The 15,021-nt window shown below is 32.9% G+C and overlaps 1 protein-coding gene and 1 long non-coding RNA gene across 3 annotated transcripts in view; both read left to right on the top strand.

The window, feature by feature from the left end:
- Positions 1–6,842: 6,842 nt before the first annotated feature.
- Positions 6,843–15,021, top strand: part of LOC109538202 (acid sphingomyelinase-like phosphodiesterase 3a) — a 36,266-nt gene continuing 28,087 nt past the window's right edge. The window contains exons 1-2 of one of the 2 annotated variants that reach the window (XM_019905341.2): positions 6,843–7,175; positions 11,931–11,999. In XM_019905341.2, the coding sequence (XP_019760900.2) occupies positions 7,100–7,175; positions 11,931–11,999 (145 nt within the window). In that variant the 5' untranslated portion in view covers positions 6,843–7,099. The remainder of the gene's footprint in view (positions 7,176–11,930; positions 12,000–15,021) is intronic. The other variant, XM_048663952.1, reaches the window with a different exon arrangement.
- Positions 12,006–13,969, top strand: LOC125503495. Its single transcript, XR_007280912.1, has 2 exons — positions 12,006–12,106; positions 13,758–13,969. It is a non-coding gene; the product is annotated as an uncharacterized LOC125503495 (long non-coding RNA).

The raw sequence follows: 15,021 nt of genomic DNA, 5'->3' as shown, positions 1-15,021 counted from the left end.
GTCCACAAATTTAAACTAATCAAATAAGAACTTTAAGTGGCTATAACTTGATTAATTTAAATACAACCCCATATTTTTTAGCATACCAGGAAATGCAATTTTTAATTACCTATCGAATGGTACTAGGATGTTTATAACTAAGTTTTTGCCTTTATACAAAATACACCAAACAATCGTTCTGTGCACCATTTGGTGTTTCTTTTATTAAAAGGTTAAATATCATATCAACACTAACATAAAACAAAGGCAAATTATTTATAACAAATGTTCGAAATGTTGACCGTCTATTTCCAGGCACTTGTAAATTCTTTTTTCAAAACACCTGCTATCTCTGGACAACATTTGCGGAGTTACAATTTTAAAAGCGTCTCTTATGCGTGTTTTCAAATCGTGTAAAGTTATCGGAAGCGTATGGTAGACAATTCCTTTTTCACCACACAAAATGAAATCTAGTGGAGTTAAGTCCGGAGATCTGGGGGGCCAATTTTGAAACCCATTTCTGCCAATCCACCTGTTTTGAAAGTTTGCATTTAAAAATTGCCGAACTTCGCAGTGATAATGAGGCGGAGCTCCATCCAATTGAAGCCACATATTGATTCTAATATTGAAAGGGACTTCTTCTAATAATATTGAGAGATGGTTTATTAGAAACTGGAGAAACATCAATTCAACTGATAAAATCTTCCATAAATAAAAAAAAATAATTTCAATATTTTTCTCGTACTCCCCAAGGGAGCCTCTATCACCCCTTAAAAGGAATATGTATATATAAATATCCTTTATTATCCTTTCTGTACGAGACAAATGTTGGAAAGTCTATACCCTTGTGGTGAATAATATTTGGTTGATGCGCCAAGCAAATCACCTCTGAAGATGCAAGTCACTCGTGCATTTGAAACATCAGGAAGAAATCATTTTTTACGATGGCCTGGACGCCCAGATAAACCCACAATTAAAAAAAGAATAACTGATTTAATACTGTGCCGGTTGCAAATGTACAATTCTTCAATTGACAATTATTCCGCAAAAATAAAAAACTTCCCAATCAAAGTAATTTGCATTAAGCATTGTTCAGCCAGTTTCTGGTTTGGCTAATTGCACGTAATCAAATTGGATCCAGATCCATTTAAACTAAATTAGTATTCTGAAGAGGCCGACCTTTGGAGAACAACTTTTCTCAGCTTCTCAATCTCATTTATCTAATAAATTAAAAGTGTCAGCCGTGAATATAGTTAGTTAACATTTCGATTTGATTGTTTCACTCCAAGGGTCTTTTATTAATAGGATATTTATGCCGGCTGCTGGAAAACAAGGGACCTCGTTATGATGTGAACTTATTGTGTAATATTCAATATTGTTTTGGTAGACTACAATATTCTCGCTGCCACCACTCAGAATGCCCCTTTAAATTAATATCTAGTGAACTAATTCAGATTCAACACTCACTGGCTGAATTTAAATTATGCTTTGATGGGTAGTCATTGAGGCTTCCCTCGATATTTCGTAATAACCCTTCGGTTAACCGCGTTTGTCGCCTGAATTAAAGTGCTGTATTAGAAACAATTCGGCATAAAAACCACGACCGGTTAATTAACTGCCACTCACATTTGATCACCTCAAATTTTCTACCCCAAAAGATAAACTGCCAAGCAATAACCCTAAAATTCCATTTTTATCCAATACCCTTGATGGCTAAAGTTTACCCTCGATGCGGTCGTATATTTTCATTAGCGCCAACGTAAATCTTAAAAAGATTGCGTGACACCCAGATTAAATCCTCCACTATTTCATCTTGCTGGGCCGTTTTCTTGAAAGTTCTTCCCCCTTATTACTCAGATATAATGTTGAACTTCCTCCACCGACAACACTTATTCATAAAGTAATGCTTCAAATTTTAAATTTCTCTGCTAATTTTTTTGCTTTGTTAAATTGCTTTTCCTTTTTTTCTGTTGTACCTTCAACTTTCTCAAAAGGTCTACTTGAAAAAGTTTTCTACCTTTAAGTGGACCTGCAAATTTCTCACACACATCACTTCAACAGTTAATCAAGGTTTGACTCTAAAAACGTTTTAAATGGACATCAAGCAGCATGTAAAATGAAAGGGGTAAGTACAAAAAAAAACAAATATTCGATAGAAAATGAATGGGCAACGTGGTAAAGCTTGAGCTAAGTAATTTTATTATGAACAGCTTTAAAGTTTGGCAGGACTTCTTGCAGGACGTAAATAAGAAATAGGACTTTTCCTTGTACCGCGATTTACAAACGGAAAAGTTTCGAACGGAAAAAGCAATTTCCTGACTTGTGCTTGAAAAGTGGGATTACTTTTTAATTTTTTCCGGAGATTTTAAACTGCAAACTTTTATCGGTCGGGTTTCTGATGCACTTTGACGCTCTTTCAAACCACACGTAAATATAGTAGGACGGGCGATTGTGAATTGATTACGTTTCGTCGATAAAACCAATAAATTTGCTATCTAGGCCAAAAGGTTCTACAAACGAGGTGTTTTAAAACATTAGAAATGGATGTATTTTTTTAATTTTCCCAAAGAAGAGAGCTTTTAATCATTTTCGGTAAAAGCGTAAGAAACAACATGGTCAAAGTTTTGTCTAATTTACCCTTCGCCTATATGCACTGTCGGGGATCTTTAATTATTTAATTAATTAATACACTAGAAGTTCGCGGCATTCTCAACCCTTACATGACTCGAACGAGATTGAGCGAAACCTGAATATACGCAAATTGAAAATTCGCGTAATTCCTGCAAAGGGTTTCAGGAGGAATGCTTAGAAATTTAAGGAAAATTTGGATGGATTATTCCAAAGTTGGCGTCATTCTTCTAGAGGGGTTGGCTAGGGAAGGAATGGTTAGTACAACAAATAGTATATAAAGTATATAGTAAATCACAATAAATCTAACAATAACTCAGATATCTGCAAAAAAAATTTAGAAATTTTGCTTCAAAGTATTTAATTGCCACTACAAATGACGGTTTACTCATTAATGGAACATGGTCAACAACTGAGACTTTAAGGCAAAAGTAGAAAAAAGGGATTCTGCTGATGGAACTATAAAATAGTTACAAAATTTCGTTTCTAAAAAGATTAGAAAAAAATAAAAATATAAATACTTAATATACAGGGTGATCCGAAATTGGCGGCATTTCTTTAAACGGGTGATAGGGGCTCATTTGGAGAGTATGAGAAAATATTGAATTTTTTTTTCCATAATTTCTAGAAGACATTAACAGTTGAAAATCGAATTTCAACTTTGTTATTAAGCATTGTTTTGAAATTGCCCCATGTTTAATTGGTAGCATGTTAGAATACCTAAGCATTCAAAAAGAAAAATTACGATCTTTTCTTCAAATATAGAAACAAAACTCAAAGCGGCAATGATGTTTTTTGTTATTAGCAGATAGTTACAGGTAGATAGCCGTTGACAATTATAACAACAATTTATGAAACTATGAATTACTTTGGATTGGCGGATCCATGGATGGATCCGCTGGATGGAGATTGGCTCTAGGAAAATAGTGGACAACAATAGATGAATGAAGAAGATGAATAGATTATTGGGTTCCAGACCCAGAGCAACAAGTGTTGGACATAATTGCAGAAGAGCCCTGCACAACAACACTTTCCCAGGTACCAAATAAATACCGAGAAAGGGCTACATTCCTACCACGTAGCAAGATACGCACACCACAAGGACACATTAAACCAATGGCTGACTGAACACCGGTATAAATTGAGCAGGAGTTAATTAACCGAATACGAGAAGCCGCCACACGTGGCCTAACAGTCAACGCCTCCAGAGAAATGACGCAAATTTTGAATTATCCTATACAGGATGTTTGGTAAGTAGATGCATTCCTTGCAGGGGGTGATAGTGCAATTAGTTTTGGATATATTTCGTTAATAGACCAGGTTCCAAAAACCATTAGTTTCCGATCTACAGGGTGTTAAAGTTTTAATACAAAAATGTTATTTATTTATATTTCGAAAACCGCATGGACTATGATAATGAAATTTGACAGGCTTAGACAACTAAGAACGATAAACGTTTTTCGATAAACATGTTGTTTCCATCTTTTCCAGTGGCATCTTTTCTACAGGCACGTCTGTGGATAATTTTAAATAAAAAAATGTTACGCCACTGATTTTTCTAAAAGTAAATAATATTGTTCAAGTTCCTGTTCAATTTGGAAGAGAAAAGGTCTGTTGACTTTTTTTCTACGACGTCCCGTTTCCTAGTAAACAAATTAAAATCGATTTATTGCACAGCGTAATCGCGTTTTTATTAAAAAGTTGGCTCAGCACTAGTTTTTGTCACTAATTGACAAAAGTAATAATTGCTATCACCTTCTCTTTGCGATTGATGTAATCTCGAGTAAGTTCACATAAGTTGAAAACTTTATTGGTTGAAATGGCTAAGTTTTCCAATGCTGAATACGCAGATATTCTTTACATTTATGGACTTTGCGACAGAAATAGTGGCGGCTTTCAAATATCCGTGTCTGCAAACACCTATCGAAGGGTCAGTGAGTCAGGAAAAGTACAAGGTAGGCAAATTCACGTAGGAGTACCTTGATCAGCGTTTTTCTAATCGATGGATGGGGAGAGGACACCCCATATAATGGCCTGCCAGAAGCCCAGATCTAACTCCGATAGACTTTTACGTATGGGGTAGGATAAAAGAGTTGGTTTACGCCAGAAAAATATATACAAAGGAGGAATTAATACAGCGCATTACAGATGCCACTATTACACTTAGACAGACATTTTCGGCTAGGGTAACCCGAACTGAAATACGAAGGAGGGCACATGCATGCCTTAGAGAAGGGGGCTTCATTTTGAGCAAGATCTTAAGTAATTAACATAATTTTTTTTCCGTATCAAATACCAAGAATAAGTAAAGTTTTAATTAACACTTAAATTAATCTAATAGGTAAAAACCAAATAAATAAACTCTGACTGATGACGATGTGAACTGCGGCTAGTAATAATTTTGTAATAAAATTGGTACAATCTAACTGCTCAATTTTTGCTGTCTTTATACTGAATCATACTTTACTACAACCTGATTAAGTTATGCAATAAATCGATTTTAATTTGTTTACTCGCAAACGGGAAGTCGTAGAAAAATAGTCAATGAAACTTTTCTCTTAAAAATTGAACAGAAACTTGACAAATAATATTTATTTTTAGAAAAATCAGTGGCGTAACATTTTCCTATTTAAAATTATCTACAGACGTGCCTGTACCCACGCCACTGGAAAAGATAGAAACAACATTTTCATCCCAAAACGTGTATTGTTCTTAGTTGACTAAGCCTGTCAAACTTAAATATAATATTCCAAGCGGTTTCCGAAATATTAATAAATAACATTTTTTCATTAAAATTTCAACACCCTGTAGATCGGAAACTAATAGTTTTAGGAACCTGGTCTATTAACGAAATATATTCAAATTTAGTTGCGCTATTACCCCCTGCTAGGAATACATCTACTTAGCAAACACCCTGTATGCATATGAGTATAAATCTTAAGCTTTTCATATCATTAATGGCTCCAGTATAACTTCAAAAAACGGCTGTTCAATTGAGGCGATTTTCACTTTCCTTGACAATTTCACTTTTATTTTTTCCCAAGAATTGATTAGATATTACAGAGAAGTGGAGCTATTTGCATATCTTTTATTAAAATTTATTTAAAATTGAAAAAACGAAACTTTAAAAGTAATCGCAAACAAGCTGAAACGGTGATATGATCTTTAGTCAATATCTACACAAAACGAGCAAATATTTATAGAAAAGAATCAATAAACATCATTTTACTGAAAGTGCAAAATTATCATTTTCATCAGTTTAGATAATCTCAAAGGTTGCAACTTTAGGTTCTCAATAAACTCCCCAAGTAACTAAGTAAATGTCGATATTGTAATATTTGCTAATAATTTATTACAGAAGTAAAATTGGCCAGAACCAAATGTTACATCTTGTAATATGCTTTGTAAATTAAAAAGAAAAGAAGACAAATAATTGGAAACTCGCAAGAAAAGTTTAAACATTTTTTGGCTTTAGTGTTGGTTCCTTATTAAAAAAATCTTGAAAATGATCTGGATCCGCTTCTGTTTTGACGAAGATGAGTTTAACTTCTCCATTAGCATAATATCACAATTAACAGATCAAGCGCTTAAAAATACAATGCTAAAATTGCATTATGCGTATAAAACAATATTTATCTAGAAGTATTTATCGCATTTATTTTTTTATCGAAAGTGTATAGAACCTTAATAGTCTTCTGCTGTAATTGTCTGCTGGACTACTTTTTACTTATCCTAAGGTTTTCAAAATAGATTTAATCACCTTCAACTGATCAATTTATAAATAAAAAATCACTATAAACAACTTTTGGCAAACATGTCTTAACAAAACACGATGGCAGAAAAAAATTGTTCTTAGTCGCAGAATTGGGGAAGAAAAACTGCTGAAGAAACAATCCTGGACTGAGGATGTCTTTAACAAAGGATTTTAAGGGGACGAACCAAGTACGAAGGTGATGAGTCCTCACTCTGCATAAAGCTCATCTTTTTTGTGCTTACTTGTAACCTGCATCAAAATATTAGAAAATCACGTTAAATCCCTCTAAAGAACATGAGAATGTAGTATCCATTTTTGCAAAGTTTTACGGGTCACCCAACAAATAAAATTACCTAGAATCCGAAATGATTTATAATAGGCAAGTTTAATGAATAATTGCAAGTGAAAAAACTTTCCGAGTTTTTCCGCTAACTTCATGGAAGCCGCTCGTTTTTCCGTATATATTCCAACACGTTTCGTGTTGCGTCCAGTATGGCATCGCGACGCTTGATGAACAGTCGTCGGTTCAGTTGTACAGAAACTTGCTTGCAGAACGCCGGACATCGTCGAGAAGTTTTCCGATTTTCGAGTTTTTTTGTGTAGTATGAGACAACTGAAAATTTTGTGGTCATTTCCGATCAACTTTCTTGACGATTTTGAACTTGCAATACAAACGTAATAGTTGTAATTTTACTCAACTTTTCTTTCATCCGAGTAGCCAACAGACTTAAGGCCAATATGATAAAGTGGTGGTTTAGTTTTGTTGGATTATTTTTAACTGTCGTTGCTCGCCGAGATGATTTTGACCGTATAGGTAAATAATCAACTTTATTAACAGTTAACACGTTTTCTAAGATATTTAAATTTCTCTAGATGTTTTTATTAGAAAGTCTACTTCACTTGAAGACAAATGTTAATAATGCAAATAATAACTTGCAAATCCCATCGCCAGAAAGTTCCACTTTAACACAGTGACTTGGGAACCCTTTATTTTCTATCGCTCTAATGATGAGCTTAGTGAGGTCGAAAGGGCTAAGTACCTAAATTTTCGTAAACACAGCAACAGCACACAGTCAAATAGCTTCTGCTGTCTCATTAGAAGTGGATATTTGTTGAACTCCGCCCAAAAACAGTAAAACTTCTATGAAGTATGCTTTATATTGCTTTTCTGGAAATTTTTCTCAATTTAAACTAATCAAAATTAATTTTTTTATTTCAAAATTTCCCATAAATTCTCCCAGATGCACTATGTAAGTTGGAATACAAATTATATCGAGGCAACTTTCAGACACCAGTTCAAGCGTTATTAGACTGTATGTGAAATGTGTTAAGGGATAACAGCGAAAGGCACTCTAGCATGGCATATAGGAAAACAAACGAAAAATAATGCCTTGGGAGGCTAAAAATTAAATTACCAAGTTTAAACGGGTTACAGGGGTTTTGGGAAAACACGAAAACTATCAAGCATATTGAACGGTTGTCTATTTGAATAGGATCGAAAGAGTAATTTTTAAAACATATACAAAATAGTAAAAAAATGCTCAAAATATTGTTCTTGTTTTTTGTCATGTGTTGTGTTTTGTTATTGTGTACTTCAATACGTTATCTCAGCGCGTTTCCGGAGTGATAATTAATTTGTTCAAAAATATAAGCGTCTCTCAAGCTTGTCACGCAATTGTGGAAGTAAAGATAAAATTGAGGAAAATTTCATATAAAGAAATATTTGCTAAGAAATTTACCGTCTTATTTATTCCCAACTGAACTGACAATTTGCATAAACTCAATATAAACTAATTTTGATTTGTATTGTAGAAAATGTTTAAAGTTGGAAACATCTACTGCTCTTTTGACATTCTAAATGAAAATTTTAACAAACTGCAAGGTGGCTTAAAACCTATTTTCGATAATATTGTAGTTTCGCACTTAGACTGCATGGATTATTTGCAATATTTAAAGCTGGAAATTTTCTAATTCAATCGATTCAAACCGACTTCCGCCTATACGAATTTGAGTGGCGATAAATGATGTTTTATTTAAAAAATGGAAGAAAAGTCGAAATCAATGAACGACTAAAAATTAAAAAAAATTAAAAAAACAATTGTAAAAATATTACGGAATGAACCGCTTCAATACTATTCGTAGTAAAATCTGCTTTAGAATATAAGGACCATTCATAAATTTCATAGATTTTATGAATGATTTTCTCTTCTTTAGTTAAAAAAAGAAACAAAACACATGAAAAAACTCAAGCATGTCGAAATAAATAAACGACCAAAATCACTAAGATGATTTCAAACGATACTACAGTCTAAATTTTGATGAAATGAACGAATATTTAGTTTAAAACGTATTCGTAATATTATCGCTCTGACTGTATACATGTACAGACTATTCACAAGATCTCCAAGTGAAAATTTCGATGCAAACTGATATCCGAATAGTTCTAGATTTTTGGTCATCTACCTAATGCATTATAATTCTGTCAAATGAGATTTCGTCTCAAAAGCGGGGCAAAAGACAAAAAACAGCAGAACGACTAAAATTTGGAAAGCAATTTAAAAAAGAGGACATTTTAAATTTGAACAAGATTAACGACAACTCATTCTTCATGAAATTGTTAAAATGCACGAAACTGATCGAATTGGCAATAAGATCGCACTTAGAATCTACAGACTATGTATTTATATGATTTAAATGAACAGGAACAAAAGACTTAAAAACTCAAGAATGTAAGCGAATATCCCAATTACAGACCTTAAGAGATAAATTTGCGCATTTTTCTTAATTTTATTCGAACAAAACTAACAATTCTTTCTAACGTTGTTAAAACTAATCTGACGAAAGTAGAAGCGAGTTTGCAAATTAATGAAACTATTCAAGTATCAATCGTTGTCATTACTCTCGGACCGCTTGAAGTCTTTGGAAAAATCGTTTGATTAATCTACTATATCTGAATGGCGTTGTTTGAATAAAAGCTATAAATTCCTTCAAGCGACATTCTAGATGAATTTTGTCCAAATTTACTTCATTTTAGCTTTAAAGCCAGCTTTAAAACTATACAATATTCTCGGAAAATTACCCGAAATGTAATAACAGAACTCCAACTAGGTCTCCATCTCTAACCATCTGTAGCATTTCACGGCTCGTCTAGTTGTTCAGCCATATTTCCAAAACTTTATCTATAAATCCCGATATTGTAAAACTTTCGCGCTAAACTCCGTTTCTTAATAACGACAAAGTTGAACATATTCCAACTTTACACTGGTTTATTAATTTTTAATTTGTCCACCCTAGTGAAATATGCTTGATTTATGTCAATTTATGTGTTAGCTGCAAATTCTACGTGACTTATTAATAATATTTAGAAAATAATTTTACAAGTCAATTGGTTTAGTACTGACTCTAAAACATGCTTATTAAATTGACGAAACTGTTTTTGTGAAAATTGTAAATAATGCAACAAACGTTCAAAACATGTTAATGACTGTAAATTTCCGCACTACCGAACAGGAGAAACATAATACATTTTATCTACAACTGTTATTTAATTACTATGATTTGGCAGTCTTTCAAATGGCATATTGATGTTTATTACGGCACTTTTGCTTTCTTCAATTTATTACATCACAAGTGCGGTTAAAAATATCTCGATCACTGTCAAAGTTATGTCTTAAAATTGCACATTATAAAAAAGTTCAAGCGATGATCTGCCATGTGTTATTGAGAACGAAGCTTTTAATGTTGTTTCGGATCTTGTGACAGATAAATCACGAAACAAATAAATACCAAAAAGCTTTGATCAATACCAGAAATTGTGCAGTGGACGAAAGATACACACACAAACAACATCGAGAACCAAAGGGATGAGGATTTATCTCTTTTGCTTACTTTGTTAAAATATACTAATAATCCTTTCTCACCTGTTAAGTTGAGTATCTTTCGTCCACTGCACCATTTCTAATAGCGAACAAAGACTTCGTTCTTAATATCACATGGCAGATCATTATAAAATATGTAACTTTTTATTCGAATTAATCTAAAAGTGCCATTTTTCGATCAGAAGCGATGATCAAAAAGAAGCACTTTTCTTTACTGTTTATTTGTTTTACTTTCACGCACATGTGCCCAAAAGTAAAGCTGACAAATTGAACGTGCCACTGTCATAACATACTTTGAAGTATTTTCATTAAAAAGTAAAGGACAGGCTTTTTTAATGAATGGTTTATAGACAACTGTTGATCATAATTTAAAGTTTACTTACAATTTGTAAATTATGAATTTGTGGCAAGTTTAGTTTCAAAGTCGTTCAAATGGTCTATTTTTTTGCGCTCGCTGATTTGCCACAAGAAAAAAAGTTTTTTTTAAAGATCGCAAATTTTATGCAAAGTATGCATTTTATACAAACACCATACCATGAAAGCAGCACTTGAATTTTCATCACTCATTGCTTCACTAGCATATGCTTACAAAAGTGCGCTTTTGAAAAATTACAAACGTCAAAACATGACAATTTCAAAAATGGCATTGACATCAAATTCTAAATATGAAGTTGACGGCTTTTATTTTTGGCTATTTTTATTTGTTATAACTTATTATTCGTGTTATGACCTTTATTAGAATAAAAAATATTGTTCGATACGAGGGCGAAAGTTTTTTTTTTACTTCGTCTGGGCTCTCAAACGCCGTCGTCGCTCGAAAAACCACACTTTTCGCCCTTACATCGAAAACTACTATTAAAACACAACTTTGACAATGATTCTGATGACAATGACAAATTTTCATTACTTGTGCTTTGTATACAATTTTAAAACTAATTATTTTCACTCAAATAATCATTAAAATAATAATCGTTGTAGTTGTAGATAAAATATTGTACGTAACACGTAAGATATATTATTAACGCACCTATGCGATTAGACGACTCTGCCTAAAGCCTCGTCGAGCAAATCTTCACATGCGTGCGTTAATAATATTCATATCCTACTGGTTACGTAAATAACTATTACCGCTTACTGTTTTGTAATTAAAGCATTTTTATTGGCTAAAGTCACTAAATATCTGAATCGACTTATCAAAGTAAATACATTAAAGGTGGTATTCTCTATCTGTAAAAGAGAAAATAATTTAATTATATAATAATTCAGAGACATATCTGTATTTTCAGGGAAAGGTTCACATTCTGTAACTGTCTAAGGTTCTGGCACAAAGCATTTAAAAAATACCGCAATTTTAAAAAATATCTCCTACAATTAAGTCTGCTTAAAATACTGCACACTATTAACAAGCATAAGTTGTTTCTTGCTGGTTAAATGAGACATTGTTGCATGTGTTTTTTCCCATTATAATAAAATTTCGCACATTCTAATCACAGAAATAACATATTTTATATAAAGTTTTTAAAATATTTCCAATAATAACCCAAATCATAAATATCAGTCGATCAGCAGAAAAATTAAAGAACCATATAATATTTTTATTAGATATGTCCAAATCTGAAACACCTAGAACTACTTTTCGGTGTTTTTTTATGCTCATAGCGTAAGTAACATATATATTTCACTTTTTTCAGGGTATTTTTGGCAAATCACCGACATTCACTATGATCCACAAGTCACTCTCCATGGAGATTATAAAAAAGGTAATTAAGGTTTGTCTGCTTTCATGTCTCACCATAACTTCATTATTTTCCACAATAATTATCAATAATCGTTTTGTCCAAATTTTTGTTTGCAAAGCTTTAAAAAGGTGAGATAGCAATATATCATTAATTGTCATGCTTCTAAAGTGCTTAATATTTTTTTATTTCGTGTCGACCAAATATCCATTTGGGATCAATTTATATTGATTTTATCATTCAAGCTATTATAACAACTAACGCAGAATTCACATTAATATCTTTACTGCATAAGGCCAATCATCTCTACTCGCCATTGTTAGAATTTGTAACTCCATTAAAATATATCGAAAACATTTCCCAAGGGCTAAATATATAACCGATTCGGTCTAATCGTCACTAAATCTTGAACAATGTTTGATTTTGGTTAGGCTCGATTTGGTTGGTAATTAAGTTATCATTAATTCCCTTTCAACCTTTACCAAAACTTTCGCTGCTGGCAGTTATCTTAATAAAACATATTTCACATTTTGGAAACTTTGAATAGATTTTAGAAGTCGAATTAAGGATTAATAATTATCAATATAATTTGCTTCCTTATCAGATGGTATACTTAAGTCGTTCATTAAAATATGGGTTATCACATTTCCACCTCTTTACATCTATATAACTTCCTAATGTATTTTCGGGTTGAATTTGTTTGCGTCTAATAAAGAAAGTTCTCTAATTTATTTAACATTGTCATCATCATGTTCAAGATTAGATGAAGATGTCACTATAATTGAGAACATTACTGGTTATTTCTCTACTGATACTCTAATTCTAGCAAATTGTTCGCCAACTTTTGCGATAACAATCGCTAAACATTTTGGAGCTTCAGTCAATCTCGTTTTTGAAATATGAGTTTTAACCGAATTTAGGTTTGTCTTCAGCGCTCCGCCTTATCTTCTTTGTGGAAAACTTTGAATACGAAAAGTAATTCAGCAACAATAAAATACGAAGTTTGGACGATTCTCCTAGTAAGGTTATTGCCCGATTTTATGTACCCGACATCCGGTAACGCTTCATCGTTAGAGCTTACCGTAAATTTAGTGGGGCTGTTATTAGACGGCTCTATCCTTCTCAGTTTATATTGTGGCTCTAACTATAACTAGTTAATAGCTCTTAATAAGTGCTTTACGATTAATTTGCTGTACTCAATCAGGTTAGAGTCGAATGTATTTATTATGGTAATTTGCTTTTGATGGGACTGAAATCTACGACTGGCAGAATATTTCAAAAATGTTTTTGTCTGAAAAGGCTGTTGTTTTCTGTCGCCGTATTAATAATACACTTCAACATTTAATTCGTCCGTAATTTTCGGAAGTCGGAGTCTTAAATATAATACGCTACTTGGACACGTCATTAATGAATGTTTATAATTGAAAATCAACCCCTGGATACTGAAAATTTCATCATGCAATAATTACGGAGGAACCGGACTTTGTTCTCTGATAATTGGTGATAATAATCCAATTTTGTTCCCCCGCTCGTAAACATCGTGCCCCCCAGTGAACTTAATTAAACGTTATTTGGGACCTTTTCTAATTGTCTTAATAAAAATACTGTAATACTAAAATACTAAAATTTTAGGACTTCGACCATTAGCACTTCATTACTTTCAAGATTGAGACTTGAACGTCGCACAGCAATGTGTTACTCAATTTAATTGCGAAGACGAAATGTTTTCGCGAAGACGAAAAATTCAATTATATGAATGATTTCTAAATTAACCAACTTCAGCAGGAGTAGCCGATTGGTGGATATTAGAACTCCAGTTCTCAGCAAAACATATTGAAAGCCCAGCAACAAACTTTACAGGATCAAAATCGAAAACTAGAGGTCTAGTTCATTTCCTGTACGAACAACTGATTGTTCTGCAGCTTGGGCAATTCGCGAGTAAATCAACAATTTTGCGTTACTGTTTGTATATGTTAATAAAATGATTAAAATTGTGCCTCTGTTCTTATTTGTGTTAGAGCTGCAAAGGAATCATTCACTTTTTATCGCAATTATTACACCTAGCATTGGACAGCCAATCAATTTCACATGGAAATATTAAAATTTTTGAACGCCAAACTATCAACTCGCATTAAATCGAATACAATTAAAGTGAATTTCAGTTTCGATTTAGCGTATTAATTCAAATTAGGCAGAGTGCATCCAGCTGGCAAAGTGATTCTTTTTAAATATCTGCCATTTTAAAAACAAAGCGCCTATTTAGTCCGAAATGACCGACGAAATTTACGTTAAATTAGAGAATTTATTTTGTGGAACTTAAAATTTTAATTTGTTTGACAGTGCTTAAACGCTTCCTTTTATCAATTAGAGAGTGCGTTTCCAGCGGGAAAACATAATGCTTTGTATTTTTTCAGTAGAATAAACGTGTCGGAAATGTTTATATTGATTGCTCCCCATTTGGAAAAAAATCCTACCGTGTGGAGCTAGCAATAAATTTACTCTACGCAAAAGACTTGGACATTTAGGGGATGAAATTATCAAATCAATCACCTATCTTCGAACGCGTTTAGGAGTAACAGGGGATTAGAATAAATATTCCCTGCAAAGTTTGGTTAAACCCTAAACTCTAATCAAACATTTGGAGATAATTGGATCTACCAACTAAGCTCGTGTTGCGTTGATCTACCAACTAAGGACGTGTAATCTCAAACAGAGGATGTTTATCAAGTGAAGGCCGAAGAAACGCCTCATTCTTACGAGCTGAAACCTCTATCATCGATTTTAATAGGCCAAGGCTTGCAGAGTCTGACCAAGATAAGCTGGGTGGAGCTTGCTGGGTCTGGAGAAAATGAGTGGAAAAACATATATCTAAAAAAGAATACTCAATAGAAATAGGATAGCAATTAAAATGTAGGACAAATTGGTGATTTTTTAAAAATTTCCTTGCAATGAAAAAGTATACGGGATGTCAATTTGAAAACTTCCCACCATTAATATCTTTTTCGCAGTTAAAAATATGAAAAATCGGAAAGACTCGTAAATTTTA

This window comes from Dendroctonus ponderosae, unplaced genomic scaffold (genome assembly GCF_020466585.1).
Source record: "Dendroctonus ponderosae isolate FM_Combo_2020 unplaced genomic scaffold, Dpon_F_20191213v2 Dpon_F_20191213_2, whole genome shotgun sequence".
Lineage (NCBI taxonomy): Eukaryota > Metazoa > Arthropoda > Insecta > Coleoptera > Curculionidae > Dendroctonus > Dendroctonus ponderosae.
Note: the sequence above shows the minus strand (reverse complement) of the source record. Positions and strands in the feature narration are given on the sequence as shown.